Source organism: Falco rusticolus, chromosome 10 (assembly GCF_015220075.1).
Source record: "Falco rusticolus isolate bFalRus1 chromosome 10, bFalRus1.pri, whole genome shotgun sequence".
Taxonomy (NCBI): Eukaryota; Metazoa; Chordata; class Aves; order Falconiformes; family Falconidae; genus Falco; species Falco rusticolus.
The window spans coordinates 20811932-20826299 of record NC_051196.1 but is presented as its reverse complement, the minus strand read 5'-3'; the positions used below and the strand labels follow the sequence as shown (position 1 = coordinate 20826299).

Genomic DNA, 14368 nt, shown 5'->3' with positions numbered 1-14368 from the left:
TAGTGTTTCTAGACGTGCCTCGTCACTTTGAATCCTCCTTTGTCTTAGAACTGGGGAAAGAAGAAGAAAAGGTGTTTGATCAAAATGCTTTGGATGCCAATCGCTGTGAAAGCTCTTAGGGGCAGAGTCAGAGGACATTCAGTAACCTTTACATCTTCTTAGTGCTTGAATCGGTACAGTTAATGTGGCATACATGTTGGGGTTTTTTTCAGGGGGGAGGACATTGGTGAGATTTTGTTAGAGATGTTTAGAACTATCAGGAACGAAAAGTGTTTTCTGAAGGTGCTGCCACATAGGTGTAGGAGAACATGGAGGAGAATGTGTCTGGGCAGTCTCTCAGCCTCATTTGTTCTACAAAACTTTGCTGCCCTGTTGTAAAACAACCTCAGGTACGGTGTTTGGTCCAGGACCTGAATCAGTATCTCTGGAAGGGATATTTTGGAGAAAAGCTCTTGAGAATTTCAAGGCAACTCAGAACTTTCAGAGTAAAATTTCAGTTGTGAAGGACTTTGACTTCCTCAAGTATATATAAATACACAGTGGTTGGAATGATAGTGGTAGTTTACAGAATCATAGAATGGTTTGTGTTGGAAGGGACCTTTAAAGGCCCCCTAGTCCAGCCCCCCTGCAGGAAGCAGGGGCATCTTCAACTAGGTCAGGTTGCTTACAGCCCTGTCCAACCTGACCTTGAATGTTCCCTGGTACAGGGCATCTGCCACCTCTCTGGGCAACCTCTCCCAGTGTTTCACCACCCTCGTCATAAAAAATATCTTTTATCTCGTCTGAATCTACCCTCTCTTAAGTTTAAAACCACTCAGCCTTGTCCTATTGCTACAGGCTGCACTAAAACATCTGTCCCCATCTTTCTTATAAGCCCCCTTTAAGTACTGAAAGGCCACAATAAAGTCTCCCCAGAGCCTCTTCTCCGGCCTGAACAACCCCAATTCTCTCAGCCTGTCTTAGGAGAGGTGCTCCAGCCCTCTGATCATTTTTGTGGCTCTCCTCTGGACCTGCTTTGCCAAGGACTGCGGGGCCTGACGCAGTACTCCAGGTGGGTCTCACGAGATCAGAGGGGCAGAATCGCTTCCCTCGACCTGCTGGTCATGCTTCCGTTGGATGCAGCCCAGGATATGGTCAGCTTTCTGCCCTGCGAGCACAGGTTGCGGAGGCGTGCCCATTTTTTGACCCACCGGTACCCCCGAGTCCCGCTCTGCGGGCCCGCTGTGACTGCCTTCATCCCCCATCCTGCACTGGCGCGTGCGCAGTAGCGGTACTGCCCCCCCCCCCCTCCCCCCGCAGCGCATGCGCGGAACGGCCCTGACGCTGGCGCGGAGGGGGCTCGACCCGCGCATGCGCAGAAGCGGCCCGGCGCCGAGGCGTGCGGCTTCGGGGCCCGCAAGGGCAGAGCCGTGGCGATGCCGAGCGAGGGGGAATTGAAGCCGTGGAGGGGCGCAGCCGCCCCGCACCCCGCGGTCTCCAGGTTGGGGGGGGCTTCTCGCTAGGGGCGGGGCTGTTGCAGCAGCGAGCACCCGCGGGCTGCGTTTGTCGCGGGGCTGCAGCGGCGCAGCAGTTCCGTACTCCCGTGCCGAGCGCGCGCTGGCAACGTGCTCGGGGGACGGCAGCGGTGGCTCCTTACCGGGAGGCTGCAGCGGGCGCCGCGGCACCACCCCGCAAGCAGCGAGGGATCGCGGTGCCGTTAACAACGGCCGGCAGCGCCGAGGGGGGAGGCGCCACCGCGTATGCGCGGCGCCAAGGGCTGCAGCGCCGACACTTGGCCGCCAGGTGGCAGCAGCGCCCCACCGACCCTGTGCTGAGCACGGGCCGGGATCTCGGCCCAGTTCACACGGCCCGGCCACGGGAGCTGCTCGCTGCGGCTGCGGGGTCCGCTTCGCTCTGCCCTTTGCCCGCTCGCAGCCCAGCCACCATTACCCGCTGCCTCCGTACCAAAAAGCACCCGCGTGGCTAGAGCGGTTAAATCCTTTGCATCTGACAGCTTTAACAGTCGGGTGCTTCTTTCTGTCCCTGCCCCCACCCCATTACCGAGGGAGAGCCAGCAGCGTGGGGAGCCCATGGCACAAGGTGCAGGGGCGGGCGGGTGGATGGTGAGGTCCTACGGATAAGCCCCAGCGATTGCTGTTGTTAAAGGAAAAATTTACATAGATGTGGGTAGCACTGGGTTTGCTTTAGTCACAACACAGAGCTGGGCCACCACCTCAGTGAGTGGCAGAGAATCAAGCGATAGAGCACAGCTTATATACGCTTATCAAATCATTAGTCAACATCTGAAGTTTTTAGGAATTTCCTTTGGCCCTGTCAGTTCTGCAAATCCATCACCTGACTCTGTCCCAGGTGATTGATCGGTTCGGTTCCAGTCTCTGCCTCAGTTTCAGGCTCCTCCTTGGATCTTGATCGTCTTTCTGCCTGCTTTAACTCACACACTCCTTCAAGCGCACTTAGTCTTTGAACAAGCAATTCCTATTCACGTATACCAATTTTTCTAAAAACACCTGCATTTCTGAGAGCACCTCTGTGCACAAATTGATCATCTGTTGTTTCTCTGTTCTCCCACTGATTAACTGGACTGGGTTTTAAACCAGCCTTGGATTAGAGCTGCGCTAGGGACGAGGCCTGGTTCTGCCACTTAGCTGCTTCAGCACTTCACATTTCTTAATTCAAAACACATTTTCTTTAACAAGCAATAACACAACAATGGAGAACAATTAACAACGGTTTGGTCACTGCTGATGAAAATTACAGTTTCTAGTGTATATAGCTATATGTAACATTTATGAAACCTGGATCTGCAGGAAGAAAAATGTTCTGTTTCATGCCCACAGATGAGCTTCCTGAGATGAGCATCCACGTTTCAACAAGCCTTTAAATCAAAGGTTGTAAACGAGTGTCAGTCTGCACAACCAGCTGGGAATCTTCTGTTGTTCTAGGCCCGTATATTTGTCCCATTCAATACCTTGCCTGTGTCATTTGCCTTTTTGTCTGTCCTGTGCTCTCCTGCTAAAGATTTCATAGGCTTCAGTCTCCTGCTACTGCGCCAGCTCCCGCATCTAATGCTCCTTATCTCTTATCTGCTCAGAAAAGCCCAAGAGTTTCAGAGAGTTGCGCCCCCTTCAGGAGGAAGGGAAGAGAAACAATTTGTCGGATGAAGTGCTGATCCATTTCACCTATGCAAACAGGAAAGGAGCGAAGAAACAATGAGAATGTAGGTGAGATGCAAAAAACAGGATTTCTGGATAATATTACTGTATTCTGGTGTTTCACACACACACCTTTTTTTTTTTTTTCATATCACTATTCTGTTAACTCCTTTTTTTGTTAGATCTAGAAGTAGCCTGCTACTAAGCTACTCAACTGACCTGAATATCACCTACACGTGGACTTCAGAATTGCCTTTGGCCAGGATTAAATGCTGCCAAGCACGAATGCTTGAACAGGTCAAGCTTTAACGTTCAGATCTGTAACAGTGGGGTTCCAGTACGCCCTTTTTCTTATGCCCCACAGACAAAAAAGCACTACCATTCTACAACCACACACTTTGCCCATCTGAGAGGTGAACAAAACATCATGGCTATTGGAAAAGGGCAGCATAAAGATAAAAGAGCCTAGGTGATACCAATTTAAGCTATCTACATTTAGGTTAAAAGAAAACTTCAGGCTAGAAAAAAAAAATATTTCACACGTGCATAATAGAATGAGCTTAACTGGAGAATTCTTTAGGGGAACCGATGAACTGAAAACCATTTAAGGAGTGGTCACAATGCTTGCTGCTAAAGGGATGCTTTCAAGAAAAAAAGTTGCTTTCCCAAGTTTTTCCCCCAACGAGTTTAAAATTCAATGGAAATAAGTTTTCAATCAGAGTGAACATTAGTCACTGGGTATGCCTTTCATTTTCATGAAGTCATCACAACAATACATGTAATAGTTATAAATTTCATGCATTTGCAAAACCATTTTGACCCTGCTGAGGACACAGTTAACATTCTGGATTCGGGTGCAAATTTAGTGGTGCTGGGTTTGCTTTTCTTTTGGACGCTGTATTCTTCCAGAAGACATTAATTCTTCTCTTCTATCTCCAGCAATGTGCTGCTGAAAGAGTACAGTAACCGAGTCAAAAACAGCACGAGTTTTTCCTCAGCTTCTGTTTTGGATGGATGGTTTTGAATCACTAAGAGTTCTACTGTACTACCTGTAAGTAGATGTCCTAGGTTTTCTAGCACAGATCTATACAGTTCTTTAAGTATTTTCCCATGCAAGGGAACAACAAGAAGAATGATTTTTAGGGTGTTTGCTCTATGACTATAGTAACGGTCTTTTTGGAGGGGAGACTCGCTATTTGGTCAGTCCAGTCTGCTCCATGGTCCTTGTGCTCACCAAATAGAAAAGGAAGTAGCAGGACTACAGGGCTGGAACAGGGGAAACAGGAGACTTTCCCTTCAGCTTTTATATCAGACAACTAGTTTGCTGTTGCTGGAGCTCAGACACAAGAGCAGGATGTCAGACATGCTTTTCCCCTGGATTATGGGACGCTAACCTACACACGGTAGTATACTATGAGTCCACTGCTTGCTTCAGGAGAACAACTTCATAGTTGTTAGCAAACCAAAACCAAGCTTACTCAGCTTCAACAAGAATGTTGGGCTGTTGTATTAGAGATAGGGGTTCCCAAGCAGCAGTGGCCTTCAGTGCCACAGTGAAAAAGGACAGGAGAAACTGAAAGGAAGGGGGTGCTCAGCAGCCTTTCCCTGACCTGCTATAGGCTCGAGACTCACAGTTTTACTAAAAAAGGACAGAATCCCTGGGGATTTAAAAAGCAGCACACAGAATAGAGATTTGAACCCAATCTCCTTCCCAGATCAAAAAAAAAAAAAAAAAAATCTGTCTTGGGCACAATAAGAATATGTTAGGGGCAAGGGGTAGAGGGGCAGAATGTCTTACTCTCTTCCCCCCCTCTCCCAGCAGACAGCAGCATCGTTCTCACTACAGATGTGGCAAGGTTTTGGTAGCTGGGCAGCTACAAGGCTAACTTCTGTGAGAATCTGCTAGAAGCTTCCCCCATGTCCAACAGAGCCAGTGCCGGCCAGCTCCAAAACAAACCCACTGCTGGCCAAGGCTAAGTTCATTAGCAAAAGTGGCAGCACCTCTGTGACAACATAGTTAAGAAGGGGGAAAAGTTATTGCACAAAAGCAACTGTGCCAGACAGGGGAGTGAGAATATATGAAAGAGCCCTGCAGACACCAAGGTCAGTGAAGAAGGGTGGGAGGAGGTGCTCTAGGTGCCACAGCAGAGATTCACCTGCAGCCCGTGGTGAAGCCCATGGTGAGGCAGGCAGTGGCCCTCAGCTCATGAGGTCCATGATGGAGCAGACGTGCACCTGCAGCCTGGGGAGGACCCCACGCTGGGGCAGGTGGATGTCTGAAGGAGGTTGTGACCCCATGGGCAACCCACACTGGAGCAGGCTCGTAGCAGGACCTGTGGAGAGAGGAGCCCAGGCTGGAGCCGGTTTGGTGGCAGAACTTGTGACCCCACAGGGGACCCACGCTGGAGCCGTCTGTTCCTGGTGGACTGCACCCTGTGGAAGGCACCCACACTGGAGCTAGGGAAGAGCATGAGGAGCCCTCTCCCTGAGGAAGAAGCAGCAGCAGAAGCATGGGATGAACTGACCACAACTGCCACCTCCCACGTCCTGTGCTGCTGCATGGGGAGAGGAGAGAAATCAGGAGTAAAGTTACACCCGACAGAAGGGGGGATGGCATTCTTAAGATTTGGGTTTTTGAGTGGTAGTAAGCTGAACTAGCTTCCCTGAGTTTGTTTTACCCATGAGAGTAACTGCTGAGTGATCTGCCTCTCCTTACCTCAACCCACGAGCTTTTCATTGTTATTTTCTCTCCCCTGCCCCGCTGAGGAGGGGGAGTGACAAGAGCGGCTTTGCTGGGCACCTGGTGTCCAGCCAGGGTCCCCCCACCAGAAAAAACACCCCACAGCAGCACGGAGAGGAGAGGGGCCAGAGCAGGGGCCTGGGACACGCCAGCGGGGAGACAGGCCCCGAGGACCCGGCGCTCACCGCAGCTCCCGCTCTGGGCGCTGCAGCGAGGTGCCTCTTTCTCCCGCTCCTCCCCCCTTTCTCCTCCGTGACGCCGGTGCCTGGCTGTCCCCCACCGGGGTCTCACAGCTCTCGGGGGACGAGGCCGCCTGGCTGCCGGGCCCCGCTCCGGCCCCGCGGGGCGCTGGGGCCCGGCAGAGGGAGCCTTCCTCACCCGGACGGCCTTCGATTTCTCCTTCCTCACCCACCTTCCTCCGGCCTGTCCGGCTCCACCCCAGGCAGCCCCTCCGGCAGCCGGGCAGGCCCCACGCAGCCCTTCTCGCCCCGCGCCGGGACAGCCCGCACAGGCCCGAGGCGGGGGCAGCCCGCGGCGTCCCCGGGGCGCGGACGGGCAGCGGCACGGCCCCGGGGGAGGGAGAGCAGCAGCGGCCGCTGCCGGCGTAGCTCAGCTCGGCCCGGCCGGGGCTCTCCCGCCGCGGGGGGCTCTAGGGGCGTGTTTGGGGCCCGACTGCCGCCACCGCGGCCGGGGGTGCGGGCCCAGCCGCATGGGAGGAGCCGGGGCTGGGGGCAGCTGCGCGGGGCGAGCGGGACCGGGGCAGGCTCAGGGGGGACCTGGGGGTACCGCCTCCTCCCGCTCCCTCCCCTCAGCTCTCGGGACCCGTGGACCCCGCTCGCCGCCTGCGGGCCGGGACCTGCCGCAACGGCGGCTGGAGCCTCCCGCGCCGCACCCCCGCCGCCCCCGCACCGCCCGTGTGCCGGCGGGGCCAGAGCTGCCGCCACCGCATCCCCGCACGGGGCCCCTGGGGCGGCGGCCCTGCAGCGCCCTTACGGGCGGGCTGCAGTGCGTAGTAAGCCCGTACTCCTGGAGGTGTCTTGTGACCAGTGCGACCTCCAGCCCAGGGAGCTCTTGGAGCTGCCAGGGCACTGCCCCCTCAAGGACCACCACCTTCGCCCTTCACGGCCTGCCCGCAGCCCCGCAGGGCTTGGATGCTGGTGGTCCCCTGTGGAGGGACTGCAGAGGTCAGGTGGTAGAACCTGCCATCCACCGTTCTGGCCCGCGCCTCGCAGCAGCCCAAATAGCCCTGTGGGATTTCTGGGGCTGCTGCCACAGAGCCTCCATGGGATACCCACATGTGAGCTTGACAGCCCTCAGGACTCAGGTTTGTAGCAGGGAACCCTGTGATGAGGCCTGGGGAGAGCACAGTGGACACTTGCCCTGCTGAGGCCTTCACCATCCCCCAGGGTGCCCTCAGGGCTGCACCTGTGGCAGCCATGCCCCTCTCATTGCCCCAGCTGGATGTGCTGGCAGGGTGCTGGCCTGCCAGGGGTGCCCGGCCACTCTCCTCCCCAGGCACTGGGCCACAGAAGGGGACAGGCACCAGGTAGGGGCATGGTGTCATGGAGGCTGCCGGGCAAGCAAGGGATGTCCCAAGTGACTGCAGTGTGTCCCGGTCGAGCTGGTGCTTTAGTTTCAAGAAGTGGGGATGGACACAGTGTGACCAAGGCACCCAGCGCGAGTTTGGGCAGTGACTGATGCAGCACCTCCATGGACTGCTGTACTGCTACGGGGAGTCTTTGCAGCTTAATCTCCAGGTTAAACCACTGGTCTGCATCAGGTGGGGCAGGGAACAGAAATAACCAAAGTTGGCTTTGGGTGTATGGAGCTCAAGTGAGATATGCTTACTCTTCCCATCTGGCCTTGCCATCCCTGAGTGTGTGGTGGCCATCACCAGTCCCAGGAGCACGGTGAAACTATCCCTCAGGGGCCTCCTGGCCTCCTTGTTGCTTTTGCAGCTCTCTGCTGGGAAGACCCTGTGTCAAGGTGGTCTGCAGAGCTCTAAAAATTTCAGATCACTTGTAGAAAAACAGGTTGTGGCTGCCTTTCAGGAGAAAGGCTGCTTCTGCATGCTTTTGGGTCTCTCTGGGAAGCAGGTCATGACACTGGATCAAATCACCGCCTTAATGCAGAGAGGTTAATTAAAACACATGGCCAAGACCACACTTACAACCACTCAAGTCTTACCTGCATCTGCATGGCCCAAATTCCCACTTTGTATCCTTCATTTACCAGCACATGTGCCAGGCTCAGCGCTTGCAATACTGCTTAGTTCCACTTTCTTCACAAAAATCCACAAATTGGGCCACCTCCTCTACCAGCTGCTAATAGCCGCAGCTAGAAAAGGAAACACAACTGAAAAACCCCACGTGGTTCTTTTTGATGGCTTTTGAACTCACATTTCTCCGCTTCTCATCGTAACAAGATTCTCCAAGCTTTGCCTAAAAATAAACCATCAATGAGGACAAAAGGGTGGTTTCTTCTAAAAGTATCCCCTCCCCTATCAGGTTTCTGCATGGCCAAGAAAAGCTTAAATATCTCTATGTGTGGGTGTGTATATAATAGACGCTGTCTACTTACTTATTGTCATGATGTATACACAGTTTTTCATCAATCCTAAGCAATTTCCATGCTTTGGTGCTGAGCAGCAATCCAAGCCAGCAACAAACCGCTGGTTGACACAAGCCCTGGTGACTGCTGGGTACCTCATTCTTTTCCAGTTTCACGTCAGTCTTTGGTGATCCCCGCAAGCACTTAGGCTCATACTGCTCAGCGGTTACAGTCTGTGGTTTTTCTGTTCACTGAGTAACAATCCCTAATTCCCCCCACCGAGAACTTTGCTGCACACTGGTATATTTATTAGCAGCCCTTGGGCATTTTTCTAAGGCCACCCACTTTTTAGAACCAGAGCACTGAACGGTACTGCCTTCCCAGCCTAATTCACTCATGACTTCCCAGTGCTGGGAACGAGCAGCAGGACAAGGCTATACGACACACCACTGCAGGGAATCCCAGCCCACAGGAAGCCCCAGCACGATGGTGAAGCGCTGGCATGTGCTGGGGTGCCATGTCCTTGGGGTTGGGACCCAGGTGGCCAAGGGTCCCCCGCCAGACCCAGCAATGGGGCCAGAAGTCACACCTGGCATCCCAGCAGCCCAGAAGTGACTCCAAAACAGTTTTCTGTTGCCTCCATCTATCCCAGACCCTGCCAATTTGGGTTGCATCAGCACTGTGGCTTGCCACAACCAGCATGTCTCACCCCTCACTCCGGTCCCAAGCACTTAACGGCCCTGCCGGTTTCAGAGGGAGGTCTAAACTGCATTTCCCACTCCTGCTCCAGCACCTACAGCTCCACTGGTGGCCATCCTCCCTCACTTCCCCTTCCTCACCCTCTGGACAGTGGCAGCAGCCCTGCCCCGGGCTCTGCCTCCCTTCCCAGTGCCCACCAACCAGGAAGCATGGCTTGCTCTCCAACTTCAGCATCTAGTCATTCCCAGTGGCAGTCAGAAAGGAAACTTCTTTCTTTTCAACCCCCCAGCTGGGCGCAGCAGATGGGTTTTGACTTGCTCTGCCACATCTCTGTCACCATGAGACGGGATGGCTCACAGCAGTACACACAGCACGGAGAAGCCCTGGTTTCCATTTGGGAGCTTCTCCTTTATGGCGGAGAGGCAAGGCAGCTCCTTTCTGCCCCACGGGGCTTCTCTCTCCCTCCCCCAACCCATGGGCCACAGCCACTGCAGGCTGCAGCTTTCTGCTGGGGACCGCTGCTTAGGCTTTGAAGTTCAGTGGCAGTGACACCCATGGCTAGATTTTCGGTGAGGTGGCCTCACAGCCCAGCCTGAAATGCAGATGGCTCCAGGTGCGTGTGACGGCCAGCATGGGACTGACTCCCTGCTCCAGGGTTTTCCAGCTACTCCGAGGCCCAAGCCCCACACTGGGACCAGCAAGGCCATCCCCTATGGTGTTGCTGTCAGTTTCCTCCCTTCCTGGCGTTACCCCAGCAAAAGCACCCATGCATCTACAGTACCCCCCACTCCCCCCATCACAGATCTCACTTCAGCCTCATCCATGCCAGAACCATCCTGGGAAGAGGAACTAACCATCAAAAATAGGGGAAGTGAGCCTGTCCATATGGAAGGACAGCAGAAGCTTCTTTAACTGTTTGCTCCCCAAAACACACAGCAGCTGCCCTGTGCTGCTGAAACTGGGCCCCCACCACACGCCAGCATCCCTGGGCAGAGCCAGCTCAGTACCACTGGGACCAGCTTCCCACAGGTCAGCCATCCTGAGCAGGAGGTGCTTTTCTCAGCTGGAGGCACTGTGAGTCTTGGCCAAAGGACAGGGATGGGGTAGAGGAGGCTGCACAGGGCTCTAATGTAGATGTAGGAGAAGGGAGAGGTACATGCCATGGGCTGGCCCCCAAAGAGGGGAACCTCCAAACCCACCAGGGCCTGCCCCAGGGCCTCAGGCAGCCTCTTCACCAAGAGAGAAGGGGCACACACATTGCACTGCCCCCACACTGAAACCACACTGCACCACCTCCCCACTTCCCCTCCTTGCCTCTGCTGTGAAGGCAAGTCTGGAGTCAGCAGCAAAGCCCACATGACCAGGACCAGATTTCACCCCGTCATGTGAGCGGGACCCCAAGGTCATGGGGCTGGTGACACGTCCCTTGCGTGGCACGAAGGAGCCAGGGTCACCCAGGGGCAGGGGGGACTCATCTGGGACAGTCGCCCAAGCACTGGCCAAGGGGGGTTCACACAGTGAAATGAGGCAATGTGCTCCAGGTGTCTCTACTTTCTGCTCCCCACCCACTCGTCTCAGCTCCACTCAGCCATTTCTCACATTCACCAATTCTCACTTCTCCTTTCCCTTTTGTTAATTCAACCCCCAAGAGGAGGAACCACCCAGAAGCTGCACCCCCAGACAGCTCATTTCCCCAGCTCCTGCCTCACCACTCAGACATCTGGTGAGGTCCCTGCGCCGGTTCAGCCATGGGCTGGGCGCTGAGCAGGGTCCCGCTTGCCTGGGTGTTGGTGGCTTGGGTAAGAGGGGCTGAGCAGTCACAGGAGCTATCCTCCTCTGCAGGGTTTTCAGAGTGCAAGGCGGCCCTGAAGCTCCCAAGTCTGGAAGTTCTGCCGGGGGGGGGCTGGGATAACCTCAGGAATTTGGATATGGGCAGAGTCATCAACCTGGGCTACTCACTGTGCAAGACCACGGAAGACGGATCTTATATCATCCCAGATGAGGTCTTCACTATCCCTCGCAAGCAGAGCAACCTGGACATCAACTCCGAGATCATCGAGTCCTGGAAAGATTACCAAAGCATCACCTCTGCCTCCATCAACCTGGAGCTGTCCCTCTTCTCCTCCATCAATGGCAAGTTCTCCTACGACTTCCACCGGGCCAAGACCCACCAAGTGAAAGACCATGCTGTCACCACCCGAGTGCAAGTTAGGAACCTGGTTTACACTGCCAAGATCAGCCCAGGGGCAGTCCTGGACAAGGGCTTCAAGAAGCAGCTGCTGACCATCGCCAGCCACCTGGAAAACAACCAGACACGGATGGCTGATTTTCTGGCTGAGGTGCTGGTGCTTAACTATGGCACACACACCATCACCTCTGTGGATGCCGGAGCCTGCTTGGTGCAGGAGGATCAGATCAAGGCAACCTTCCTGAAGGACAGCTGGGCCACACGGAGTGCTGTCACCGCCTCGGCTGGCATGGCCTTCCACAGCATCATCAGTGTGAAAAACACAGAGTCCCTGGATGTCAGCTCTGGCTTCACCAAGCAGTATCTGGAGAACCGCACCAACTCCAGGGTAGAGAGCATTGGTGGGACCCCCTTTTACCCAGGCATTACCCTCAAGACCTGGCAGGAGGGGATCAGGAACCAGCTGGTGGCTCTTGACCGCTCAGGGCTGCCCCTGTACTTCTTCATCAATCCCAGCACCCTGCCAGAGCTGCCCACCCCCATGGTGAAGAAGCTGGCCAGGCACGTGGATATGGCTATCCGCCGCTACTACACCTTCAACACCTACCCAGGCTGCACCGATGCCACCTCGCCCAACTTCAACTTCCATGCCAATGCTGATGATGGCTCCTGCGAGGGTGCCATGAACAACTTCACCTTTGGGGGAGTCTTCCAGGAGTGTACCGGGCTGGCCGGCCCTGACACCAGCATGCTGTGCCGGGGGCTGGAGCAGAGGAACCCCCTCACTGGTGCTTTCTCCTGCCCCACCACCTACACTCCAGTGCTGCTGGGCGCGCAGGAGCGGGAGGAAGGCCATAGCCATCTGGAGTGCCACAACAAGTGCATCCTGGGCATCTTCTGTCACCGCGAGTGCCAGGACATCTTCTGGCTCTCCCGGGTGCAATTCAGCGCCTACTGGTGTGCCCCGAGCGGGCCAGTGGCCCCAAGCTCAGGATACCTATTTGGGGGGCTGTTCAGCACCCACAGCACCAACTCCATCACTGGTGCTCAGTCCTGCCCCTCAGGGTACTTCCCACTGAAGCTCTTCGATGAGCTCAGGGTGTGTGTGAGCCTGGATTATGAGCGAGGTGGCCAGTACGCAGTGCCCTTCGGGGGCTTCTTCAGCTGCCAGGCAGGGAACCCCTTGGCGGGGCAGCACCAGGGCACTGCTGAGGACCCCCATGCCAAGAGCTGCCCCCCAGGCTTCAGCCAGCACTTGGCACTCATCAGCGATAGCTGTCAGGTGGAGTACTGCGTCCAGGCTGGCATCTTCACAGGGGGCTCACTGCCACCTGCCCGTCTGCCACCCTTCACCCGGCCCCCTGCCAACCTGCCAGCCATCGACACTGTGCTGGTGAGCAGCAAGGACGGGGACAGGGCCTGGGTCAGGGATGGGCAGAGCCACATGTGGCGGCTGGCGCAGCCAGAAGAGATCCAGCACGCGGCAGAGATGGTGAGGGGCCAGGTGCTGACAGGGGGCAAGGTGGCTGGCATCACTGTGGCAGTCCTGGCAGGGCTGACCACCATCCTGGCGACGATCTGCTACAGCCACCGGAGGTACAAGGTGAGGGGGTACCGCGCAATGGGTGAAGGGGACAGCCTAGCTGCTGCAAGCCCCAACAACAGCACTGTGCTGACCGTGGGCGAGGCGTACCAGGAGCAGCCAGTGGGACTGACAGCGTAAGAGCCTCCCCCACTTTCCAGGTGATGCCTTGCGCCCCAAACCCAGGCAAAGCCCCCTGCCCACGCCCCTTTCCAGGGGCAAAGCTGCGCAGCACCCCCAGCCCCCTACCCCTGAAACCAAAGGTCTGTGTCACCACGAAGGCCCCAGCCTTGCCCCTCCATTGAGGGTACACACGCTCTTGCCCTCCACTAGATCCCCAGGCTCCAGCCTCCAGCACCTGGAAGGCTCTGTGGTCCTTCAGACGTCCCTCCCCAGCTGACTGAGAGGCTAACTCCCTGGGCCAACCCATTATCAGGACACACCGCAATACCCTTCTGCCGGCCCCTGCACCTCCACAGCTCCATCTCCTCCCTCCAGACCGTCCTGGGACGCTGCCCCTTCAGAGGTCAGCAAGTCACCCCTTCGCTGCAAGCCATGCCCCAGCTGCCTCTTCCCCCTCAAAACCAAACAAGGGGACCCAGGGCCCTTCAACAAACCGCTGGGAACATTGAGGTGCCCAAGGAGAAGGAGATCCTGAGCACAGCCATCTTCTTCCCCCTGGGCTGGCCCCAAAGAGCCAGGGGAAGCTGTACAACCTCCCCCGGCACACGGGAACACCAGCAGGGCTTAAGCGTGTCCACCATAGAGACAAACCATTGCTGTTTTGAAAAACACGGGGTCAGGATGCATGCTGGGGCCCAGCTCCTGGGAGAAAAACCCCAGCCCCCTAAGCCCAGAGAAGACCCCCCAGCTACTGCAGGCACCCAGCACCAGGACAGCCATCACCAGCAACGCTTCGCCTCACCTCGCGGGGAAGGAGGGAGCAGAGGGGTCCCACGGAGACACACATGGTTAGCCACTGACCTCTGCCTGCTGCAACTGGAGGGCCAGCCCCGTCTCCATGTATATCTATCAGCATAGATATACACACGCATGCAGAGAGGCACGGATCAATTTTATTTCAGCCAGCAACTAATTGCGTAGGCAAATGGCATTAAAAAAAGACAGGAAAAAAAAAAAAAAAGTCATATTGTGAAAAGACTGTTAACATAAAAAGCTGTCAGGCTGGCACCCAGGGTGGGTGGGGAACCTCCCCTTCCTCCTCCAGATCACAGGAGGGTTTTGCATAGCTCCAGCCAGGGTATTTTTTCGCAGTGGGGGAAGCCTAAGGCTGGGTGGAGGGGAAATCACACTGCTGCAGCTCCCCTGGCTACAGAGCTGCCAAAAATGGGGTTATCCTGGGGAAAAAGGTTTCCTCCCTTGAGGTAGACAAATAACATCCCACGCTACGGACAGCTGGGGACAGGGCAGTGCAAAGAGGTGTCAGGGGGGCAAGG

General features: G+C 55.8%; 1 protein-coding gene and 2 long non-coding RNA genes across 4 annotated transcripts; 2 read left to right on the top strand and 1 right to left on the bottom strand.

Moving 5' to 3' along the window:
- Positions 1 to 2163: 2163 nt before the first annotated feature.
- LOC119155105 lies at positions 2164 to 6600 on the bottom strand. Of its 2 annotated transcripts, XR_005106610.1 has the most exons (3): positions 6305 to 6600; positions 5309 to 5485; positions 2164 to 3179 (listed from the first exon to the last, which is right to left on the bottom strand). It is a non-coding gene; the product is annotated as an uncharacterized LOC119155105 (long non-coding RNA). The 2 variants fall into 2 exon arrangements; XR_005106609.1 differs by lacking the exon at positions 6305 to 6600 and having other exon boundaries at positions 5309 to 6296.
- LOC119155104 lies at positions 3112 to 3882 on the top strand. Its single transcript, XR_005106608.1, has 2 exons — positions 3112 to 3221; positions 3335 to 3882. It is a non-coding gene; the product is annotated as an uncharacterized LOC119155104 (long non-coding RNA).
- Positions 6601 to 10813: 4213 nt separating the features above from the next.
- Positions 10814 to 14320, top strand: MPEG1 (macrophage expressed 1). The gene has a single exon (XM_037402293.1). The coding sequence runs from the start codon at positions 10890 to 10892 to the stop codon at positions 13050 to 13052; it is 2163 nt and encodes a 720-aa protein (XP_037258190.1). The 5' UTR covers positions 10814 to 10889; the 3' UTR covers positions 13053 to 14320.
- Positions 14321 to 14368: the final 48 nt, after the last annotated feature.